The 24,802-nt window shown below is 53.9% G+C and overlaps 1 protein-coding gene across 6 annotated transcripts in view; it reads right to left on the bottom strand.

Moving 5' to 3' along the window:
• Positions 1 to 4,148: 4,148 nt before the first annotated feature.
• The window catches only part of PTDSS1 (phosphatidylserine synthase 1), a 71,063-nt gene continuing 50,409 nt past the window's right edge, over positions 4,149 to 24,802 (bottom strand). For 5 of the 6 annotated variants that reach the window (XM_025433582.3, XM_025433578.3, XM_049103814.1 and 2 more), the window contains 7 exons: positions 23,244 to 23,385; positions 21,219 to 21,331; positions 18,446 to 18,511; positions 14,391 to 14,490; positions 7,360 to 7,428; positions 6,775 to 6,844; positions 4,149 to 5,191 (listed from right to left, as the gene is read on the bottom strand). In XM_025433582.3, the coding sequence (XP_025289367.1) occupies positions 5,082 to 5,191; positions 6,775 to 6,844; positions 7,360 to 7,428; positions 14,391 to 14,490; positions 18,446 to 18,511; positions 21,219 to 21,331; positions 23,244 to 23,385 (670 nt within the window). In that variant the 3' untranslated portion in view covers positions 4,149 to 5,081. Of the gene's footprint in view, positions 5,192 to 6,774; positions 6,845 to 7,359; positions 7,429 to 13,848; positions 13,959 to 14,390; positions 14,491 to 18,445; positions 18,512 to 21,218; positions 21,332 to 23,243; positions 23,386 to 24,802 lie in introns of those variants that run through there. The other variant, XR_003130393.3, reaches the window with a different exon arrangement.

The following is a 24,802-nucleotide window of genomic DNA, read 5'->3' as shown; positions in this document are numbered from 1 at the left end:
CCTTCGGGCCGTTTGCAGGAGGCGTCCAAGCATCAGGAAAAGAACCCGATCGGACGTGGGCCCGCTTCACGGACCGACCCTGGACTCACCCGGGGCCGCAGAACAACGGGCTGATGAGGCCGCCGGCCCCGCCTCGGGCGTGCAGCCCGTCCGGGGCACGGGAGCCAGCTGTGCAGCCAGGCCTTGGACTTCGGGCCTCGCTGGCGGCGGGCACCTGACGGGGTCGGGCTGCCGCCCTCAGGGTGCCGTGGGCAGGCTTCTCGCTGTCCTAACCTCCGCCACCACCGCGGGTGGGAAGCAAGGCGGGGACTCTGGTCTGGCCACGGGCGCTGGAGCTGCGCGTCAGGGAGCCCGGAGGCGAAGACAGAGCCTGAGGCCCTGGGGTGAGTCGACTCACCCTCCCCAAGCTTGACCCCAGGGAGTGCGGGTAAAGCCACCAAACTCGCGAGACCCGGAGCACATGCATGACACACACACAGTGCTGGACCTGTGGGGCGGGTGGTGGTGGCGGCAGGGATGCCCCCTCCCCTGGAATGGAAGATGCCACCCGGGTGCTAGGCCCCTACGCGCGGACTGCTGTTAGGCGCAGTGGGGACACGGGGTCCCCAGGGCCACCCGGAGGTCTCCCAGGGTTCTCAGTGCTCTGGGAGCTGGTCTGTGGATGTTGGCGGTGGCGCATGGAGTCCGTGCCCCGCTCCTGGCCCGGGTTCCGTCCGCTCCAAAAGGGAGAGGACTCTAGACAGGGAGCTGGGGATCCTCCTTCCCGGGGCTGCGACCGTGAGACACGTGCTCGCTCCAGGACGCCTGCAGTCCCGTGGATGGCAGCAGCCGAAGCGGCCCGGGTGCGGCGTGGGGGCAGTCAGGGTTCGCAGCCCGACGCTCCCCTGGATGGCCAGAACCCTGCCTGAGGTCTGACCCCGGGATTAAGGCTCTTCCCTGTGTTTTCCAGGCGTGGAAAGGCAACCTTTTAGTCTCAGATGCTTCTACTTGTCTTTCAAAGGCAAACAGACCTTACTTCCTGTGGTTTGTAAAACTGCAAAGTCACTGTTCCTGAGCGTCCAGGTTCCTGAGTGTCCAGGACGGGACACAGCCTACGTAGGAGCAGGAGGGCCGGCAACTGCGCGCTGGGGAGACCGCAGGGGCCGGGGGCGGGACGCCGGGCAGACGCCAGACACCGTGGGGCACCATCGGTGCCCACCACTCGCAGGCCCTCTGCATGTGTCTTCAGAGCCTTCCAGTAACAAAGAAAAAATAATCAACCTCCCGGGGAGAGCGGCTGGAGCGTGCGCCCAGGACGGCTGTGGAGGCCGGTGGCGGGCTGCACCAGCCCTGCAGGCTAAACCCGTGGGCACGTGCTGTTCCCTTGCACGAAATTGCTGTCCTCGCTGCGTTTATGACAAGGGGACGGGTCTGCCAATACTCTTCACCTTGCTTCAGCGGGACGAGGATGCGGGGACTTGGGAGTCTGGTTTGCCAGCCCGGCGGCAGGAAGCCTGCCTTCCCCGTCCCTCCGGCCAGCCAGGCGGGCTCTACGCACACGCCAGTTCTCAGCCAGAGTCCCGGGACACATCACAGGAACCAAGCTTAGCTGTGGGAGGCCTTGGAGCTGCTTGGACCTGTTACAGACCCTTCACGGGGTGAGACTGTAACCACCAATATTTTCTTACGGAGCAAGCGGCTTCCAAATCTACCCGACAGAGCAAGGAAGGGATGTCAGGACAAAGTCACCGATGGATTTCTGAAATGGACTAAAGGCAGCCTTCCGTAAACACAGGAGACGAGGGAGATTGTTACGAGTCAGCATTCTGACAAACCAAAAATATAAATAAATAAAAAAAATCACCTGCAACCATTTTCCTCCTTCGCAGGCAGACCTTAATAATTCCTCTGAATTCACAGAAGATAAGAAAGTGAAAAAAAACTGTATTTATTGCATCAAAAATAATATCAAAGTTCCACCTGACATTTTTGGTGACCTTCACCTGTGATAGTCCTAGCATCAGGTGTAGAATGAAACGCAACCTAGAGAAATATCGTAAAAAGTGAATCGTTATGGGCTAGCAAATGCGACCGTGCAGCCCACTGGTCTGAGCCATTACTCAAGCCGACCCTTGCGAGGAACCAAATCTCAAGGATGAGCCTTGCCAGCGCACATGCACGTACAACGGGAAGACATGCATTTACGGCGAAACGCTCAGCGACGGACCGAAGTCTCGCATCTTGATTTCGATCCTGTATGTGGGACCTATATTGAGGATTGCGATGGCCTGCCTAGGAGCCCTGGTGCCCCTGACAATTGGGACGCCGTAGATGAAGCCACCTGGCGAGCATCGCGGCGGGCCCAGAGAATCCGCAGGACGTGCGGAGCACGTTATCAAGCCCCCTGTGCGCAAGGTCTGGTTTTCCACAGTGAATGGGTGCTTCCATTCTACTGGGCATTTATTAGCCTCTCCCACCCCGTATGGCCCTGACCAAGTGCGCTCTTAGAAACACGTCAAACAATCCAGTGTCCACTTCCAGAGGGAGACCCCTGACAAAAAGACCTGTCACTTTGGGATGCAGCTTCGGAGGGGCCGACTAACAGGGCCGAGCCTGCCGAGTTTGGTGAAGAATTTTATTTTTCCTGGGTGAGAACTCACAAGCTCACCAAAGAAGAGGTGCTAGTGAAAATAAGGTTGGCTTTTATGGGATGTCTTTTATCATCAACATGCTTCACAGGTCAACGAAATGTCCTAGCATCGTGGCGGGAGCGGTTTGGCCACGGCTTCTGCAAGTGGTGAAAGCAGACGTGAGGCAAGCCGGGGAAGGCCATGGCAAGACCAAGAATGACATGAAGGGAAAAGTGCCCAACACTCGGTACCACGCTACTTACGGAGAAAGACCCATGAAACATTCCTCGTGCGTTATGTCCCAAACAGTGGTGTCTGCTAGCAGGGCAGTCTGCAAATGGCAAATGTGAGATGATTGGCAATCAAATCATTTCTGGTATGAAATGAGGCCTCTGGTCTATTTCCATCAATGCGAGGTCCATTTCCATAGAAACGGGTGGAAAAAAAAAAAAAAAAAAAAAAAGAAACGGGTGGAAAAGTAGGGCAAACCCAGCAGTATGGCTTCCAGGAGGAATGGCGGCCGAGGCTCAGCCAGTCACCGAAAGCGCTGGTTTTCTGACTACTGTGTCAAGAGCTTTTACTGGGAGGGGAAAAAAGAAAGTTCCGACTCAAAGAGCAGGCACAGACAGTGTCTGGGGACTTTGCTGGGATGTCACACAAAGGCATGGAGGAAAAACGGTCTCCTGTGCACGGTGCTTTTCGAATGCCCCCCAGGAAAGTCGGCCGCCTTGTGTGCAACGGGGCCTCCATCTATGCCAGCCTTGCAGCAAGGAACAAGCGGAGTCAGAGGCACGGTCAAGAGCTTGGAAACGCTCGATGGTGTGGGCCAGGCCCAGGAAGGAGCGTCGAGGTAGACCATGGACGTGATCCCGTGACACACTCAGGACTCAGTGCACAGAGAAGCAGAATGCAGCGGGGGACGAAACAAGTGCACCTGCTTGCAGAGGTTCTCGCTGTGCCCGGGCCTACAAACTGCCTCTCTGCTCCTCCGGCGGCAGCAATGCGCCCGGCTGCTGGAGCAGGTCTGCACGAGGCTCTGAACCCAGCGGTCAGAGCAGGCCCAGGGTGCAGCGTGTGACCCCAGCTCTGCAGGATTCATTTAACCCCTTTACCCCGGAATTCCTATGCAGGAAAAGAAAAACATGACAGTCCTAGGTGAAAGGTGTTGTTTTGGGGGGAAAGACATGGAGAACTCTGCTCTGTGAAGGAACAAGAGGATTTCCTTCAGCCAGTTTCTGTCCGTCTGCTAATCAGCTGAGTACTGGCCGTTTGTAGGAGGGGAAAATCCCACTGGGTTCACGCAGCCACGTGAAAACACAAGGACGATCTTGTTCGCCTCCTACTGGTCACTCGGGGAGCTGAGGAAATAGGGCGCGCGTCTGTGAGCCCCCTGAAATACCTGCCTCCCTCCTTCTTGCCTCATAAAGCATGTAGGCATGCGGATTACCCTGAGGTCACCTGAACAGGACAGTGACTGCTGACAGGTGGTGGAAAGTACCAGTAAGATGCAAAGAAATGAGCATTCTGCAGAGACTCATCTTTGATGGACTTTAACGTGAGTTATTTTATTTAAAACAGGAATCCATCCGAGGTGGTGAACTACCAGGGCAAAGGTTCTAGAGCATGGCACACGTGAAAGGTAATACTCACCAGCACCTGACATGGGACTAAAGGACAATGTCAGCCACACACCAGGAAGGAAAACAGAATGTCAAAGGCACCTGGCTGGGAGAGGAGCCATGGCGGGCGCTGCCTCTGCAGCAGGTTCACTTCTGTGCACTGTGGACACGTCGGGACAAACGACATTTGGAACGGACGAGAAAGGTTCTGATCTGAAGCCTGGGGTCCTGGGTGGGGGGCTGACTTGTCCTCACATGGGTTTCCACCCACCGCGTCCTAAGGAGGGGGGCATGTGCTGGAGGGAACACACTCTCCCCGTCTCATCTGCAGGCGAGGGGCGCGCCCTCCCCAGTGCAGCTTCAGCAGTGGCCTCTCACTTAAAACCAAAGAAGCACGACGATAACACGAGACAGAACAGCAGCCTGACCCGAAACCAATCCGCGGGATGGGAGAGGCAGGTCCCTAACAACAAAAACCCGTCACCAGCTTGAACATTGGAAGGAAGGTGTGTCGACGACCCGCAACCACAGGACACCCACGCACGCTGTGGCCCGGACAGCCTGGGCGCCAGGGCCATCCCTTCCCGCGGAGCTCTGCGCCCCTACCAGGGACCACATGCCAAGTGCCGAAGCTGGACGAGACCCCGCATTGGCAAAGGATCCCAGGCGAGGACCTGCCGGGCGTGACCAGGTCTGCGGGAAACAAGACTCACGCTGTCCAGTGATGACCCCAGGCCCCTGTGCTCGTCCGGATGGCACCACCTGTTTGCCCTCGGCACAGGGAGGGCCACACCACCTGTCCACCCTCCCAGTTCTAGGCACTCTCCGGGACGTCCACGTGAACCAGGCTCCTTCATTTCTTTCCAAGTCCGTTGGTGACTTTCGACTTGGAATGCCGATTCCTTCTTCTGGAAGAGTGGCTCTCGTGGTTGCCTGGGTGCTTGGGTGGGCTGTCTTCAGAACCTGGCGGAGGAAGGAAGGAGAACACGCCGTCAGGGCTGCAGGGCCTGTGGGCTGGGCCTCAGATGGCCTCTCTCCGCCCAGGCCGCCCGCCGCTGATCCTTGCACTCCATCTAGTGGCTCGTGGCAGCTGGTGGAGGCACCAGGGCCGGCTGCAAACCCCGCAGGCAAGCAGGGCAGGCAGCCGCTCACCCCGGGAAGGGCGAGGGGAGGGGCGTCCTGAAGAATTTGCATGCCCTAGGCCCTCACCGGTGGGGGTGGGAGGGTGGGGGTGGGAGGCCTTATGCTCCCCGTGCTGGGGTGGGGGTGGGGGGTGGGGGGAACACATCAAATCCTGGCATGAGGCAGAATGATGAAGCCGCCAGGGCGTCTAGGGGCCTCTCCCAACCAAGGAGGCATCACCCAAGGTCCCGCCTTGACCCGCAAGCCCCAGGGTCTCTACCTCCCTACACTGGAAGGTTCTGGACTTCACAGGACTAAAGATCTCCTGCCCTCTATCGGGGCCCAGAGCACACTTTGAAAAGTGGGCCTCTTACTGCTCAGGGCAGCCCCGGAGCCTCCCACGGGGGATGCCACCCCCCAGGATGCTCAGTCCCCGGGGCATCGCCGGTCACACTGTGGTGGGCCGAGAGCTCGCAGGACAGGCCTCCCAGGACAGGGGGTGGGGGAGCGCGCGGGGGGCCGGGGACGCGAGTGGGTCTGCGGACAGGGTTCTCTGCACCGGGGCTCAGGCCTGGGCCCACCCCAGGGCTGCCGCTACGGGAACCCCAGAGAAGCACGAGCTCTGGTCTCGGGGGCAGGGCACCAGCTGCAGGGCTATTTCTGTAACTGCTACGCCTCCCTGTCACAGGGACGCGTGTGCGGCACTGCCTGCTCGTCGCCGCCTCTTGGGGAGCAGGGCTCGGCGGGCCAGGAGCCAGGGCCGCCCTGCGTGGGACCCCCGCCCACCTGCACCGGCCTGCAAACAGGTGTCCACCCGCCCCTGGCCCAGGTCTCGCGGGGCGCCCCCCGCAGGAAGAAGCGTGAATCGCGCGGCCCAGGGAAGCCTGGACAGCCGCCCGCAGGCCTACCCCTCCGTGGCCTCACGGCCTCCTGCGCTGCCACTGTCCCCTCGGTCCAGCCCCCAGGTGGCCCTGAGAGCCTGCGGGGGGCGACTGCACAGGGGCACCTCCCTGGCATCGGGCCCGAGCCTGCCCGCCGATGCCGCCAGGCCCACAGCTCCCCAAGGCCCTGCAGAGGCCGGTGGAGACCCCGGCTACGGCCAGCAGCTCTCCTCCCCGCACGTCGCTCCTGGGCCTTGGCAGTCAGGACGGCCCTCAGGATGCTACAGGCTCCAGGCCCCCGACATCCTCCCGTCACAAGGCGCAGACCCACGGGGCGCCTCTCCTCAGGAAGCCAGGTCCCCGCGGGGTCCGGCCACGACTGTGCAGGCCCCGGGGGCGCGTAGTGAGGACGCGACGGGCAGTCTGGGGCCTCGGGCGAACGCTTGCCAACACCAGGGATGAACCCGGATCCGGATCTCCGCGCTGGGCCTCGAGACGAGCAGGGCCCAGCAGGGGGCTCAACACGGGCTGAGAAGGACATACCTTTTGAACCTTTCGCATGAGACCAGGAGATTTCCGGGCCGTAGGTGCCATCGTCGCATTCTGAGTACGTCTAAGGGAGACAGAGGCACAGGTCAGGACAGGTGCCAGGCACTGGGTGGCCGCCCAGCAGGTGAGGCTGCATCACCCGCGTCCCCCACATGGGACCCAGCCTCCTTGCTACAAGCCCACGGGGTCTCCCGGGGACGGGACTCGTGTTCTAGACGGGGCCACCAGCCCCTCGGGCGTGGGGTGAGTCAGGACGAGGGCCGTGGTCACCTAGCCATGATGCTGTGCGGCAACCACGAAGGCAGGTGGCCAGCCCGCTCCCATCCACCCCTGCACGTCCCACGAGGGGCCCAGGTGGACTCAGGGGGCAGGGAGGCCCAGCCTCGTGAACCCGGCCCGGGGCTCTCCAGGCAGTTTCACTTGTAAACAGACACACAATTGGGTTTCGAACCCCTTCCAGAGGGTGGAGCTCGGGGCTCCGAGGGGGCAGCTGGGGGGCGAGTCTGGGGTGGCCACGGCGCTCCAGGGGCCCCGCCAAAGCTGCCAGCAGGACGCGGCCCCGTCCGCCCCCGCCCCTACCTTCTCCCGGTGGCCGTAGTGCTCTGCGTACCACACCATGCCGTACAGACACAGGAAGGTGGTGAAGGCCTGGAAGACACAAGCCCCCACGCTCCATCAGCGACAGGCACTGAATCCCCTTCCCCGACTCCAGCAGGACGGCGCCCACGAGGGCTCGGCGCAGTGTAGCCCTGTGTCCCAGGCACCGTTACAGAGGACAGACATGGGCCTGGGGGTGTGAGCCGGGCGCCCCCCGCCCCCGCGCTCTGCATGAGCGTCACCAGGAGGCCCGAAGCGCCACGTGGGACGCCGACAGTCGGCAGGCAAGGGCACTTTAGATGGAGTGTAAGGGGGACGTGTTCCCAGCATGGCCCTGCTGGCGCTCCCTGGGAGGACACCCCGGACGTTGGATGCTCCGAGTCTGGCTCTTGTGGCCGCCCTGCTGCCCCCACCTCTGGGACGTCACGGGGACGTGACATCAGCTTCTGTGGGAAGAGGAGTCTTGGCTGAGAAAGGGGCTTCGTCCCTGGGGTCATAGGGGCCTGACGCCCAGTGTCAGCCCCACCCCGGCCCACTTCTGGCTGCCTGTTTCCCTTCTGTAAGTGGACGGGAGCCTACAGAGGACGGTGCTGTCAGCGGGCCCCTGCGCAGCACAGGAAGGCTGCGGTCCGCACGGCCAGGGTAACCCCACGTCCTCCTCCCCACGCCCTGGGTGACACGCTAAGCATGGAAGGGCACCTACAGGGATCCCATGCTTCAGGCACGCCAGGGCCCAAGCATCATGCAGCTTTCTGGTGGCCTTGCCGTAGCCCTAAGGGACGCAGCGGGAGTGGGGACGGGGGAGTCCCCGCCAGGCCCCGCAGCCCGGCCTGACCGTCCGACTGTGACCGAATCACCAAAGCAAAGCCGAGCCCAACGCCCGTCCTGTGTCCAGGATTCCCTGCCCCAGGGGCTCACTGACGCCCAAGCGCCGGCACGTCCGGTGAGACCCTGTCACCTTGAACCACCGTCTGCGCAGCTGTGAGGTCGTCGTGGAAACTCTTCTTGAATGATTGTAATTCTTTCCAAGAGTCCTAACTTTACACCCAAAAGGGTGGCCTCAAGCATCCTCCCAGTCCTCACGTCACAGACAGGAACGAACATGCGGAGGGCATGGCCCCGGCGGCACCCGGCCAGCACGTAGCAACGGGGCCTGGACCCAGCTCTCCCGATGTTGTAAGGGTGGCTGTGGACGTGGAGAAGTACAGGTGCCTTGTCTCCAGGTCCACGTACTTCCACCCTTCCATCCACTCACCCACCCCTGGAGGAAGACGGGCCTCCCGGGAACAGCCCTGACTGCAGGGAGGAGCCACGGCTGCGGGAAGAGGGGCTGGCACAGGGCGCTCTGGCCCACGTCTCGGCCATCACCACCGTCCACTGATACGCCCTGCAGGTGCTCCGCATCACCTCCGTGCGCTCAGGGCAGGAGCCCGTGCTCGGCGGCCGTCTCCGACGTCAGTGAAGGGGGGCGCGGCACGTGGAGACAACACGAGATACAGCAGCCACCGGTTCACTTGATTCTAAAGCCGCACGCAAGCTGATGAGGGGCTGGGGACGAGCTCAGGCCCCCCCGCCCCCCGTCGAAGTCACACCGTGAATGGATGTGTTACGATTGTGACACGGAAACAACCTCTGGCCCTTCACACGCGTGTCCTAGGACTCACTCCGGTTCCCATCATGCACAGCCACCAGGGGCTGCTTCCACGGCGTGGGGCCCTGGGAGGGCGGGTGGGGGCGGCGGGGGCGCTCTGCGGGCAGCCGGGGCACAGTGGGCCTCTGCAACCTGCAGCAGGCGCTGGCAGGCGGCAGCGACAGGTGCTCGTCACAGCATCACCACACACAGGCCTGCGTGGGGCCAAAGTCACCCCTTCCCTGGGAACTGAGGGCCCGGGTCGCGGGCATCCCAGGGGACAAAGGCTTGTAGGCCACAGGTTGGCAATCACACTGGGAAAATCTAGACGCGTATCCCTCTAAAACGTCAAGGCCTGGACTTAGCAGGGGTACAGACAGCGTTGAGGGAGAGGGAGGAGACGCGCGGGGAGACCAAGGCAGCGCAGCACAGGGCCGTGGGCAGCGGGGTGCACGACTGGAGGGCCTCCAGGTGAGCGACAGCCCATCAGACAGCGGCTGAGGGCCAACCGCGAGCAGCCCAGGCATCTGCGCCTCGGCACCAGTCTCGGGGTGGGGGGCGTCCGGCGACCGGGTCAGGGGTGGTCAGGGCCCTCAACTGCACCAGCAGGGAGGGGCCGGGCCATGCTGCCTTGCTGGATGATGCTCTCCTCCCTGACTGAGGTCGATCCCGAGGTCATGAGCACGGGCAGGGGGGCACCTCAGCATCCCGGCCAGCGGCCTCCCTTCAGCCCAGGCCCTCCGGCACCCACATGACGGCCCTCCCCAGAGCGTCCTGCTGCGCTCCAGGCCTGCGCTCTGGGGGCCAGCGTCTCCGGCCCCGCCTCCTTGAGCACGCAGCTGCTCTGAGAGGTCCACGCTCTACCCTTCCCCACTGCTGATGCAGTGGCCCTCAACCCTCCCAGCTGCACAGCTGGCCGAGCGTTCCAGCGTCACTGGGCGGACTGGAGCTCCCAGAAGTACAGCACGTCCTCCCCTGGGAGCTCTAAGGGCCCTCAAGCCCTGACGCCCTAATCAGGAGCGGCTCCTTTCCCTCAATGGGCTTCCCTTCAGAGAAACCACCAACAGCCACCCAGGGGCACAAACTAGAAACCCTGCAGTCGCCTGCCCTGCCCACCATCACCGGGGTGGTGTCCTGCTGGGCCGACCCCTCGCTGCCTCGGCAGCCCGAGAGAGCACCTCTCCCCTCCAGACTGCTCCACCCTGTGCAGCCCTGCCTGTGAACCGGGTCCCCAGGGCAGCCGTCCTCGGCTCTCCACCTGCAGACACACAAGGGTCCTTCCGACGCAGCCGCTCCCTGTCCCCCACCTTGGCAGCAGGCTGCCGTCCTCCTGAGACGCTGGGCATTGAAGCACCTGTCTCCACCGCCCAGGGGTCCCCTGGCCTCCGGCTCTTCTACTGACTCCTTTATTCTCCTGCATTTGCTGCCTGAGTCCCACACATCAGGGGCTGTGTTCGCCTCGGGGGGGACAAAAGGACAACAAACGTCCTCGTGAGCAAGAGGTACAACGTGGAGGAGACAGGTGTGCACACATCACCTGTTTCGCTGTGCTGAGGTTACCGGAACTCAGGAATGCATGCTAGGGGCGAGCAGCCCCCTGGGGACTTAACTAGCCTGCCTGGTGGGTCAGGGCCAGAATCCAGTTTGGTCTTGATGTTGAGTCACTCGGTGGAAAGAGCAGGGGAAGGCATTTGGATGTGGCAGGGAGAGCACCCTAGGTGACGACAGGGGACGTGTGGAGGGAGCGCTGGCTGAGTGACTGAGACGAGCACGGGGCAGGCAGAGAATGAAGTCCCGGAGGGTGGGCGCGGCGGGCGCTACAGACACTGACCGTCCTCACACACAAGCCAGAGGTCACAGGTGGGCCTGGTGGCAGGACCCGTCTTCCTTGTGGATCCTTCCTCCCGCAGGACGGAGCTTTGCTGGTGTGGTGCCCCCGCTCCCCTGCAGCCCTCATTCCTGTCCCTAGAGAGGTGTTGTCTCCTCACCCCTGGTGAGCCCGACGTAAGAAGCTGGACGGTTCCTGTCCTTTGGGCGCCGAGGCCCGTGTCTGGGGGTGGAGGCAGGTCGCGTGCTGGGCCTCAGCCTTCAGGAGCCCTTGGTGCGCTCCTTCTAGAGCTGACGCCGCCAAGTGTGCATCCCCAGAAGAGAGGCGATGCTACCTCCGCATCCTCCTTTCACCTTCTGCTCGGACTCTTCTGCACCGAGAAGCGGGGCATTATTGGGACCATCCAGGCCCAACGACAGGGAATGGTTCCGAGCAGGGACGGAGAGAGAGACCTGAGTCCTGGAGGACAGTCTGGCAGCCGTGTAGACAGTGGCCCGAGGAGCAGAGCACCCACCGCCGCCCTTAAAAATCCTACCCACAGGTCACGTCCAGGCAGACTTGGGCGGCTCCCAGTGCGTGGGGTGCCCTCTAGTGCCCCCGGCTCTGCGTGCGCCCCTCATGATGTCTACCACATGGGCGTGACCAGTGCAGGGGCGACCCCCACCTGCGCCTGGAGATCCCGGGCAGAGGGCACCTGCGCAGGCCCACAGAAGCTCCCGTGCCAGGCTATCTGGGCGCAGGCCCTCGCTCTCTGCTGTGTGGCCTTGGGCCGCGCAGTGAACCTTCTGTGCCTGCATCTCATCTACAGAAGAGGGCTGAGGAAGTCCCCCTCAAAGTAATCCTCAGACATTCATGAGGACCGCTGAGCCTAGCGCCTGGCCCCTGGTAAGCACCCCGAGCCCCGCCATCACCGTCACCTATCTGAGCACGTCCAGCGTCCGGGGCCGCTTTAATGAACACTCAGTGGGCGTTGTGTGAACAGACGACAGACCTACAGGGACCACGGCAGGTGGAGGAGAAGCCAGCGCTGGGCAAGAAGTGGCTCACGTGCTCCACGAGGTGACGACACAAGGCACCAGGGCAGGCCAGACATCACCCACGTAGGGGAGCGTGTGTAAGCGTCAAATAAGCACAACAGAGAAAGGTCTCTGAAACTTCAAGAGGCTGGAGGAGCTGCTGCAGGACCGGCGACCAGAGAGGGCTTCCTGGACGCGGCCTCGGGAAGACCCTTCTAGCCACTGATACTCCAGGCTGGGGCGTCTGCAGGCATGTGGAGAAGGGATGCTGCCTCCCACCTCAGCCTCTCTGCGTCCCCAGGGCCCAGGCACCAGGCGAGGGCAGCACCCACTCTGCCCGCCCTCTGCAGCCGGCCATGCTACAGTTCACATACCTGGTGCACGTGCAGAGACACGTGATAAGCACACGGTTAAAGTCTCCAGGAGCATCTGACGCGCTCCCCTAACCAATTCTTACCTCTGGTCCCCCTGGGATGGAAAAAATACACTTGAACATTAGTTCTGGAGAACGGGTACAAAGGAGATCATTATTCCCTTTCATTGTTCACCGTGAAACAGGACAGAACAGGCTCAAGGTGCTCTGGCACAGTTCAGATGTCTAACAAGTAACCCTAAAAATACATGCTGTGAAAGGCAATAAAAAAAAAAAAAAAAAAAAAAACCTTAAAAATACAAAGATTAGTCTTGCTAAAAAAAAAAAAAAAAAAAAAAAAAAGATTTAGACCTGAATCTGATTAAGCCTCTAGATTCACCTCCCAATTTGCAGAAAAAAATAGAGGACAAAGACCTCTATTAAAGTAGGGTACTCTATAAAACCAGTAAAATCCAGACTGTGGGAAAATCTACAGGACAAAAAAGCTGGGTCCTTCAACAAATAAATCGTGAAGGACAGAGAGCTATAAACACAGGGAAAACTATACAGTAAGAGACTTAAAAGGCATGCCAACCAATCGCAACAGGTAGATATTGATTCAAATAAAGTGTTAAAAAATACTAGGTTTTAAAAAATATTAGAAGTCTGAACATCAATTAGATATTTGCTAGTATTACAAAATCATTTGTTTGCAGATGTGATAATTGGACGGTGGTTGTATTAAAAAAAAAGCATTCTTCTTTTCGAGACGCATGCAGGACTCTTAAAGGTAGATCCGTTTCAAAATAATTCAGCATGGGGATGGGAGGTAGAGAATATAAGGGAACTGGATGCCCGTGAGGTGGTCGCTGTGGACACTGGATAATGTGTGGGGACACGAGGGGTCGTCTACCCTACTTCCAAATTAGTTTGAAATGTTTTATGATTATAGGGCAGCCTCAGTGGCTCAGCGGCTTAGCTCCGCCTTTGGCCCAGGGCGTGATCCTGGAGACCCGGGATCGAGTCCTGCCTCGGGCTCCCAGCATGAAGCCTGCTTCTCCCTCTGCCTGGGTCTCTGCCTCTCTCTCTCTCTCTCTCTGTGTCTCTCATGAATAAATAAATCTTAAAAAAAAAAAAAAAAAAAAGAAAAAAAGAAATGTTCTATGATTATAAAACAAACCTGAGTCAATTTTCTGGACCAAGTAAGTAAAAGTGGAGAATCTTAAGCTTAAATATAAAGTAAGACTTTTCTCCAAAATAATAAAACGAATTAAAAAGGAAAGACATAGAATAGTAGGTTAAGATCTTCATTTTTTTAAAGATTTAAATTCAATTGACATAGAGTGTATTATTAGTTCCCAAGGTAGAGGCCAGTGATTGATCAGTTGCGTACAACACCCAGTGCTCAGCCCATCACGTGCTCTCCTTGATGCCCGTCACCCAGGTACCCCACCTCCCACCCGCTCCTCCGCAGCGACCCTGTTTGTTTCCTAGAGCTCATCACCTCTTATGGTTTGTCTCTCTCTCTGATTTAATCTTTTCTTTTCCCCTCCCTTCCCCTTTCAGAGAAAGACAATTATCATACGATCTCATTCATAGGTGGAATTTAAGAAATGAGGTGGAGGACCACAAGGGAAGATCTTACTTCACTGAAGGAAGCGAGGAAGTCCGAGGACAGTGGAGCTAGAGGCCCCCAAGGGCTCTTCCCTTCAGAGGGGAAGCTCATCTCATCGGGCCTGGGCCCGTGAAGTCGGCCTGTGGGGCGGAAGCTGGTCTGATTACCTTCAAGAACATCTCACCTGACCTACAGACCACAGTCCGTCATTCCGTACACAAACCGTGTGCGCACCGCGGTCCATACGCTACAGGGCACAGTAACTGTCCTCATCCCTTCAGGGGCGTGAATTCCCAGAAGTGAAATAAGCGCACATATGGTGCACCTGCTGAGCGCATGTGCCCAGAACCCGCCACGGTGACCCAGTCTGGATGCTGGGTGGTCTCACGTGTTTAACCTCGACCTTCACAGACTACTGGCCAGTTTGGGGTTATTACAAGTACAAGGTCCTGTCTACAAATTTCTAAGAGAACTTGGTGCACAGCAGTTTTGTTGTTCTGTTTTTCTTAAGAGCGGCCGGGGTGGTGGGGGGAGTTCTGCTAACACTTTTGGGTAAAAAAGTGATGACTCACCACACAGAGAAGCCAAAGCACAACATAGAGAATTTGGGTCTTAGAGAAGAGATCTTGTCCGAATTTTATGCACACGATAGCCTCCAGGAAACCGATGACCCTAGTTAGACAGAACGAGAGATCAAATATTAATTCTCATCCAAGCACATACGTTACCAGGAATATGCAGGACTCCATCCTCCATCACTATACCCTGGTAACAGGTTCCCCACAAAATGTTCCACTTGTTCTGTTCCACTGCAGCTTCTTCAGAAATAACACCTATATTTAGGTGTTTATTTAGAGTTTAACACTAAGTTTATTTTGCTGTTATTTTTCCTAAGACTTGATTTTTTTTTTTAGAGCAGTTTCGAGTTCACGGCCAACTGTGGACAAGGTACAGAGATGTCCCGCAGAGCTCCCTGCTCGTTGCTGTCTCCCTAGAGTGCTCCATGTGTTACACCTGATGAAGCTACAGGACACACCATCAGGGCCCAGGGACCAGAGCTCACGTGACAATTCCTTTGGAGCTGTACACTCTGTGGGTCTGGACTAACGGACGGGGATGTGCATCTGCCCTTACGGGATCATGCAGAATGGTTCGCTACACTGCCCCGAGAAGCCCGTGTTCTGCCTATCAGTCTCTCCACAGCCTCCCAGAAATAATAAAGCATTGTTCACTTTTTCTTTCTCCCGGATCAAGACCTCAACTCATACATTTTAACCGCTGGAAGCCTCCAAGTCAGCTTGTTACCCTCGGGGTGAACTGTCATCACCTCTGCTGGAGCCCACTTACTCTGTCACTCAGTCTCGTTAGCTGTTGGCAAGCCTTCCTCGTCTCGGGCTGGCATCGGCCTCTCTCTGCCCGTGGACCCTAACCCCGTCCTCTAGTCCTACAGTTGAGTTGAAGCCTTTCTTTTTTTTTTTATTTTATTTTATTTTTTTTTAATTTTTATTTATTTATGATAGTCACACACAGAGAGAGAGAGAGAGAGAGAGAGAGAGGCAGAGGGAGAAGCAGGCTCCATGCACCAGGAGCCTGATGTGGGATTCGATCCCGGGTCTCCAGGATCACGCCCTGGGCCAAAGGCAGGCGCCAAACCGCTGCACCACCCAGGGATCCCTGAGTTGAAGCCTTTCACACAAGTCTTTCAATAACCTGAAGGCAGCAGTCCCATTCCCTCCCAGACTTCTAAGCACTTCCACGTTCAATATCCCCTGTTCCCCGTTCTTGCTGACCATAGAAATAATCCTTTATTTTCTAAATATAAACGAGTCAAAACAAATTTCATTTTACTCTTTTGTTAAAAATAAAGGAGTAAAGAAAAAAAAAACCCACTCTTGTTCTGCATCTTCATTTATGATCAGACCTTATAAAGACCAGACCTTTACGAAGGTTCAGAACTTGGTGGCAAGAACGGATGACCTGAGGACAGAGCCGGCCGTGCGATCCCAAGACTATGCCAGAATGCGGACTTCAGACAGCTCCACAGTGTTCCTTACTCAAGGTGGAGGGGCGTCAGTCAGGGGTTGGTGTAGCTGCACAGACACTCTCTCAAAAGGAGAGAAGGGACCCAGGAGGCGTCAGTCCCCATACTCCTGAGCAGACGCAAGGTCCCTGCCATCCACAGGGGTACAGAGGGTTCTAGGCTGTTAACAACTCAACACCTTGAACCTGAACCAAAGAGCAAAATTTCCTTAATGTATTGTTAGAGAGTTTGGGGCTCTTTCCCACCCAGTCCCAACCAGGTAAGGCTGAGGAGTGGCTGGCCTGAGTCTCTGAGGATCACCCCAGCGCTCTCCATCCCAGGAAAGCACACTAACCACCCCCGGGGCTCTCCATCCTAGAGAAGCACACTAACCACCCCTGGGGCTCTCCGTCCTAGAGAAGCGCACTAGGCCCAGGATCTCTCCCTGCACTTTGCCTTCCTTGATCACTCTGGACGTGGTGGGGATGTTCCGCAGCCCTGTGTTTTTTTCCATTCCATCCCTCTTTATCTTTCCATTTCTCCTAGCACCTTGGATTGTACTTTTGCTGTTTGAGGAGAAACCATTTCTTGGTGACAGTACCTCTGTCTCTGATTGGCCTTCCTTTTCCCCAACGGGTCAACGGAGGTGGTTATGTGGAGAGTATGTCCACCTGCAGTGGAGTAAGACTCTAGCAAGGACTTCTGCACATGGAGAGCAGACTACGTGGACTCCCATTCACCAGGGAGGAGGACTCAACCGCTCTGTGGACATGGAGATGCAAAACCCATGGCTTTCACGCTCCTTGGGCAGGACAGGAAATAGAGTCCTCCTACCTCCTTTTCATGACTCAACAACTGTGCTCTCTCTCACCCGGCCTCTGCTCAATCTGTAGTTCTGTCTCCCGTTAGATCACTCAACAATGGAAAGCTAATCCATGTGATCACCCATTAAGCTACTCTGGGTATGCCAGTCAGCTTACATCACAGAATGTTTGAGAAATAAGGACAATGACCCTGTGTGTTCTAGGAGGTGAAAAGGCTTATCCCTTAGCTACTCTACTGTCCAACCATATCCCTCCCCTTAGACTGCACTTCATAAGGTAACCTGGGTAACCCCTCAGACTCTAAGAGCTGGACACGTGTACACACACATATACACACAGAAAAATGTTTAGAAGGAATAACAGAAATGTTAACAGCGATCATCTCTGACCAGGTGACTTCTCTGGATGTTCTTTAGTTTCTTCTTTTGCCACTTTTTAAATCTACACATATGTATTACTTTTTTTTTTTTTTTAAAGATTTTATTTATTCATGACAGACACAGAGAGAGAGAGAGAGAATGAGAGAGAGAGAGGCAGGCAGAGATACAGGCAGAGGGAGGAGCAGGCTCCACACAGGGAGCCTGACTTGGGACTCGATCCCAGGACCCCAGGATCACACCTCAGGGCGAAGGCGGCACTAAACCTCTGGGCCACCAGGACTGCCCTGTATTACCTTTTTAACCGGGAAAAATAAACTGTTTTAACTGTTTAAAAATCTGTTGATAGTAGTAACTTCTTCCCACCTATGGGTTTCATCAAATTTTCTTTATGCCATCACATGCCACCTAGAACCTAGATTAGGTCTTGAATCTAACTGCCTCAGGGACTGAAGGTCACACAGATGTGTGGGACATCTCTGGACCCTTGCCTGCTAAACAGAATGGTAAACTGTTGGTGATCTTTAAGCCAAAGAATCACTTACCTGAGACACTGAAGATGGTCTCACATTGAACCCTGTGGGGTTAAACTATATAGCCTATGGTTTCTCTCAGATATTTATTTTTTATTATTTTTTTTCTTACAAGATTTTCTTTAAATTCAAGTTAATTACGATATAGTGTAGTAGTAGTTTCAGGCACAGAGTTTAGTATTCATCAGTTGCACAGAACACACCCAGTGCTCATTAAAACATGTGCCCTCCTTAAAGCCCATCACCCACGTACTCCATCCTGCCCCCCAGCTCCCTTCCAGCGACCCTACGCTTGCTTCCTAGAGTTAAGAGTTTCTTACAGTCTTTCAAAGCATTTAAATAATACTATATTAAGATTGCATTGATATATATAACAAGACCATGAATTGTGACCATTTGTGTTAGTTCTCTTTGGAACAATAAAGTTATACCTTGGTAGGTAGCAAGCAACTGTTTTGAGGGCCCTTTTGGATGTGAAAGTAACAAGCAAGCATTGGTAAACCTATCATAAAATGATGTCACAAACTTGTCACTGAATTTAGAGGGAATTTGAATAATCCATTGTCTTGATTTCATAAAATAAGGTCTCCCAAGTTCTGTGCAGGAAAGATCTTTCGATTTCCTTTTTTGTTTTTTGTTTTTTTTTAAAAGCAGTTTATATAATATCATCTTTCTATAATTTGCCAATCAACTACAATATTCTAAACTTCAATCAGAAAGTGTTAAAAATGAAAAGACATATGAGAAAACAGCAGTGAGCCTTCACAGGCAAATTGTACCAAAAGGCTGACCCTTACTTTAGGGTCAAGAAATAACCAAGGAGATTTAAAGGCTTAAGTGGTTCTGAAGTGTCCACAGAAACAGATTACTCACCCGAACACCCAGCACTGTGTTCCTACGCGTTTGCACTGTGTGTCAGTGAGGTAAGCATAGTACTGCCTGAAAGAACAAAGGCGGAATTCACTGAGAGCTTCTGGAAGACCAAGGGGTCAGTATAGCATTAAATCACTTTGACAGAGTAAATACAAAAGATGTTCGGCCTGGATCTACATACTCTGGCTGCCTGGTCTACTGCTAGTCAAGGGGGTAGGAAGCCGGGGCCTCCGCAGAAACATTCCTGCAAAGGTTAAGAGTTCGGGCTGGGTTTGGAAGGAGGAGAGCATGGTTTAAAGCTCCGATTATTTGCAAAGGCAGTTTTGGTTTGGGGACAGAGTGGGTGCTTCAAGCCTCTGTGCATGGAAGTGACTCTGGAGGTCACGTACACTGTCATCAACGGTCCCCTCTGGCACTCTCCAGGACAAAGGTTGCTGATTGTAACCAGGCAGGACGGACACACATTCCTGGCTCTCGGGAACTGGAATGGGGCCCTGGCTACCGTCCACTGTTCACTGAATACCAATGACTTTGAATGTTACTGACAAGATAGGAAAAAAACAGGCGATGGTATGGGGTTGAAAGGCTTAGAGCAGCATCGTCCTCATAGGTATATAACACAAGCCACAGGTGCAATGTAAAATCTTCCAGTGGCCATGTTAAAGAAGTAAAAGAAGTCTACATAGGTGTGTATTTTACACGTGTAGCACATTTTAACGCAAACCAGTCACATCTCCAGTGCTCGACCACCACCAGGGGTGAGTGGCCGCTGTTTAGGACAGCGCAAGCTTAGACCCTCTTAACTACCCCCCCAAACTCATATATCCCTTCAGAAGTAGCACCTGAAGCAGGAGTCATCATCTTTTTGGGGTCACAGACTCCTTTGAGGATTTAATGACACCTATGATAAATGCACACGAACACACAGGCTATAAACTTTGCATTAAGCCTCAGGGGATTCGTGGATACCTGAAGGTCATCCACAAACTACCACCTCACCTGCAAAGGCCTGAGTGGAGAATTCTAGTCATGAAGATTTCAGGTCCATCTCTCACTTTATATTTTTATGACCTAATATGCTTTTACCAGCTTAGCTACTCTACTGTCCAACCATTCCCTCCCCTTAGACTGCACTTCATATTATCAGATGAGAAGAATGTTCAAACATCCTCTCCAAGCAAGAGAGGCGAATCAAAAAGGAAGAAAATGGAGATGTGGTCTGTATGGTTCAACCCGAAGCCTGTAAGCTTTCTCTCCTTTTAGGGCCTGGCACTTGCTAGCTGGAGTGGCTGTGCTAAAACCCACTAGAGCTCTTCCATCCTTCCAAGCAGCCTGTGAAAGCATCTTCTTACATAGGAAATGCCTCAGGTTGGTATAAAAGCATAGAAAAAAATGGCTGAGTTTTAAACAAGAAAGAATCACGTAAAAATCCATACATAGGATTTGGCAAAAATGTTAAGCTCTCAAAACTCAAAACGGGACAGTCTCCAGTTTTTGCTTTGAAATGTTTATTTAATGAAACTGGAATTTCACAATCAGATGTGATTTGCGATTCTGTTTTATGAGAGTTCTTTCCCTGCTGACTGATTTTGTTGATCATTTCTAATTTTATGAAGAAGCTGTGCTAATCTTTCTTGAAGATAACTGTGAGCCTCAAATTAAATTAAATTTGAAATAAGAGAAGAAGGTTCCAATCCACTAAGGAAAATGGCATATTTACAAGAAAACTACTTCAGCAGACCACTGGTCTGTGACGGGTTAGGACGCCACCTGCCTACCAACTGTTGGTTTCCTGTTTGGTTCATAATGAAAACCAGAGAGAGAATTTTGGGCCTTAACTCCCCAGGACTCAGTTGTATCTTACTTGGTTTGTTCAATCCAGGATCTGGGGAGGGGAGGGGTGGGGAATACATATATACAGGTATATCGGGAGATAGATAGATGCTTATTTACTTCTTGTAATAATTAATGAAAACCAGAAGAGGTGCTGGCTGGAGGGAGGAGGTTTGTTGGACCAAGAATACCCACTCTTCTTGGCAAGGGCTCTGCTTGTGTGGTTTGCATGCACATTAAAAATAGTGAATTAAGTCATCCTACAGCTTCTGAAACACTAACCCTTGTAACTGCTTAGTTTATATTTTCATCACCTGTGCAGATATTGCTGGTGTCATTACTGGTCAATGCTGGAGCTTCACGTTAACTGTAAAACCCAAATGCCACTAGCTCTAAACAGGAAAAATGCGACAGATGAAACAGTGTCTGATAGTCAGTGGGATTAGTCTACATGAGGGGCAGTCCCCGAAGAACGCCTCCAGTCTTGGGCCCTACCCCCAATAGGGGGAATAACAAACAGCACAGATAAGGACACTTTAAAAGGAAAGTAACCGGTTCTAAAGGAGCTAACAAAGTATCATTCTAAAAATACCATCATTTATGACTTCTGAGTCACCATTAAAACTCCTGCATTTTCAATCATCTCATTTCAGAAAAAAGTCAGCACCGCTGCTACCCCCATTTTTTTTAAAGGATGTTAAAGGGAGGTAAAAAGCAACAGCAGTAGAACATTATAAAAAGGTTTGAAGAAAATGGTGGGTGTGCTGTTCTCACTTCATGTCATTGGGGCCTGAAAGCAAAACATTGTCTTCATATTTCTGATGTCTAATTCTTTAACATTTTCATGTGAAATCTGCAACTCTACAGGACTTTCCTCACGCTGAACAGGAGAACACACAGCAGGTTCATGTGCTCAAATGACAGGCGTGTATAGAATTACCTCACTGTGGGAGCCGTGATGCCACCAATAAAGAGAATTCTACACCAACTTAATGGATGACTGGCTTGGAACACAAAGATATGTTTCAAGAAGAAGGTATTCAACTCAGTTAGCTGAAAAAGAAGGAAGCATTAGTCAACGTGATGCTGCACGCGGAGTCACAGTAGCATATTCCTTGTTACGGACGTCTAAACATGATGAGGACGTTCAAAGCGTTTTCAGAAAATGTATGGGGTCTCCCAAGTGGCTAGTGGAACAGGTGCTATGTAAACTAATGGCCAGTACAATACTGGCACCAACCAACTGGGGGTTACGGGGGAGGAGCTGGGGCGGGGGAAGGGGTCCAAGGTGGCATCAGCTCTTTGTCACGTTTCCCGCTGTGCGGCTGCCACTTGGGTCACGCGTGGGATCTGCAGGTGCAGTTGGGAAAGAGATGCGTGGACAACAGTAAAAGTCATGAAAACAAGTATTCGCCGTGGGACACCCAAGCAGCCTTACAGAAATCGGGCCGGATCTCTACGATGTACAGCTGCAGGAAGGTGAGAAGAAGCCTGAGGACGAGAAATGACTGTGAACTGCTCAAGCACCTGCCCCGGCCAAAGGCAAGCTCTGAGAGGTGGGTGTGAGGGTTGGCTCAAGGATTCCCCTGCAGCCTGTGGTACCTGCCCCCGAGGTTAGCATCCCGGGACAGCTCATCGCAGGAGGCGGCCCCGGGGATGAGCTCCATGCTGGGCCCGCCTCCTGCACTGCCCCTCCAGGTCCAGCAAGGAGTGGAGATTGGGGAAGGGCACTGCTTTGAACCCACACGGACCAGCACGTTCACTTCAGTGACAGAAGACATGCTTCTCTTCCCATAGCACGGATTTCGAGGATATAAAATGGTCCCCTAATTAACACAGGTGGAAAGCTGATCACCACTCAGCGCTCACCCTCACAGGGGTGGCGTGCTCTGTGATGCTGCTGTTCTGGGGGCACATCTTGCTCTCTCTCCGGGACAAATCCAAACTCCTCCTCAGTTCTTGTAGTCAAGGAAAGAGTACGCCTTCCTGGGTACTGCTCTGATAAGGTAAAACTTAATCCCCACCCATTTGAAGTCCCATTTTTATACAAACTGGCTTCCCCAAACCATGGTGACTGTTTAACTCTTCACCTACACTTCCGTCGCCTTAAATTCCATTTACGAAGATGAGCATTATCATTCCCCGCGTGTGCGCAAGGACGCTTGTCTTAAAGGTGATGCACGCTTATTTTTTCTTATGATGGGAGTATTTCCAGCCTGTGTTCAAAATATAATTTCTCTTGATTCCAAAAGACTCTTCAGGCAAAAGCTAGTCTCCCAAAGTTGTAAAATAATTAACGTAGGCACAGGAGGATCGACACTAAAGGCTATCTCTAGAAAACAGAGATGTTTGGTAATCCTCTTCCAAGACCCGTGGCTGTCTGAATCGCTTCAGTCGCGCAGTGGGCTGCTTGGAAGGAGACCTTCCGTCCACTGACGGCACCATCCCGGAGGACCCGGGTCCCCAGAGGGCTCCAGTCCCCCACTGATGGCAGACGGCTGCTTCACTAAGCTCTTCACCAATTACCCAGAGTGGTAACAGCTCGGGCACAATCTTACAAATCAAACGTTAAGTTTGGAACGTAAGAAAAAACCTTTGTGTTTTGTTCCTTTGGTCCTCAAAATGATCACTCTGAAAAGCTACCCAATGCCTGATGCTTTGGGTGACAGCTGCTGACCAAAAGCTTCTTTTGGGGAATTTTAAGCTGTTCCTAATTTGCAATTCAAAGAAAGAAACTGGAAAATATCTACACCAGGAAGCAAGACCGTAGGCGTGACAACAGTGTTCTGTTGAATTATTCTCTATGTCAGCTGTAGGATTTTATACCTTCCAAACCAGCCGCCAGCTGGTAGGCAGTGTCAACTAGCGTTAACTCTAAATTCCTCGAGGGTTTTTATTTTGCTTTGGTTTTGGTTTCTTACCCCCCCCCCCCCCCCCGCCAAGTTCTGAGCATCTGAAAGAATACCTGCCAGATGATCATGAAAAGGTATATTCCAGCCACTCTCTGAAATGAAGATTTGGGGTCAAACCATCGCACGTAGGTCCAGCTGGCAGGAGTGAACTGGAGCACAGCTCTTTTGATCTTCCCGGTGGTGGTATGGATGTCTCTGTAAGAAGAGAACGGCTCCAGTGAAAATCCAGAGAGATAAGGAAGGGAAAAGAAGAAAAACAAAGTCGAGGGAAAAAAAAAAAAACGGCTGACAATTTTACGACAAGCTCTCAGAACAAAAAGGTTCCTTCCTAGTTGAACCAGCTCTCCAACAACGATCTCTCTATTCCCATGAAGCGTGGAGAGGGGTCTACTGGATGGGAATCCCAGTGGCGACAGGCACAGGGCAGAGGTCAGGTCACCGCAGAGCCAGGAGAGGCCTGAACTTGCCAACCAGTGACAAAAGGGGCAGAGGCACTAACGAGGTCCGCCTGGAACCAGGCCAGGGAGCACCAGGACGCCAGCAAGGACACGATCCCACCCGCTGCATGTCGCCCAAGTCAGGGCACTTTTGTAAAATAGAGCAAGCACTTGTATTCTGAGGTCACCCACACCATTTCTTCATCCCATCTGTCCCTAACTGAACGGTTGCAGAGGACAGGCTGATTTTTAACCTTCCCTTAGTTTTAATCCTAGAGATCACTCAGTTAAAAATGTCACCCTCCCATGGCAGAAAGGAAGAAGATTCCCATGCATGACAAATGAGAACATTCAGCTCAGCTCAACTGGCCCATGACGGCTCCCCTCGTGAGCATCACAGCCACGAGTATGCGCTGGCCCCTCGCGCCGGCCCCTATGCCAGACACTGCGAAGTGCGGAAGGCGTAAAAGCGAACAGGTCGGGCCTTTTATTCTTGGGGGAAGACGTGAAGGTCTGTTCCTTCATTCATTCACCCAAACCCAACAACAAGTGTGTATTGGTGAAGTCTCACAGCAAGAAGACGTGAGGCCCATGAGTAACGAAAAAATAGATCATCCAAAAATGAACAAAAATTATGAAGGACCTGTATTTAAAAAAAATACCCAACTATATGGAAAGAGGTAGAGAAACAGAGGCATAAAGAGAGTGACACAGAGTGACCACGTATTAGAGGGCTCAGTATACATCTCCCTCCACTTTTGACGGATGGGGTTCCGTCCTGATAAATCCGTCATAAATTGGAAATATCACAGGATGGAAATGCATTTAATACACCTAACCTACCAAACATCACAGATTAGTCCAGCCCACCTTGAACCTGCTCTGAACCCTTGCATTCGTCTATGGGGGTCGAGCAAAATCTTCTGACACAAAGCCCCTTTTATGATAAAGTGTCGAGTATCTCACGGCACTTACGGAGCACCGTACGAAGGTGAGGAGCAGTGGCTGTCTGGGCGCAGAACGGGTGTGGGGACCTATCGGAGGTCCGCAGGCGTGATGGCCTGGCTGACCGGCACTGGGCCGCGCCTGCCCGGCACCGAGAGAGATGGTCCTACGTGCATCACTAGCCCGAACAAAGATCCACATTCCGGATGCAAAGTATTTCTACTGAATCT

The sequence above is a fragment of the Canis lupus genome, chromosome 29, assembly GCF_003254725.2.
Source record: "Canis lupus dingo isolate Sandy chromosome 29, ASM325472v2, whole genome shotgun sequence".
NCBI lineage: Eukaryota > Metazoa > Chordata > Mammalia > Carnivora > Canidae > Canis > Canis lupus.
The sequence above is the reverse complement of the archived record's forward strand: the minus strand, read 5'-3'. Positions and strand labels throughout refer to the sequence as shown.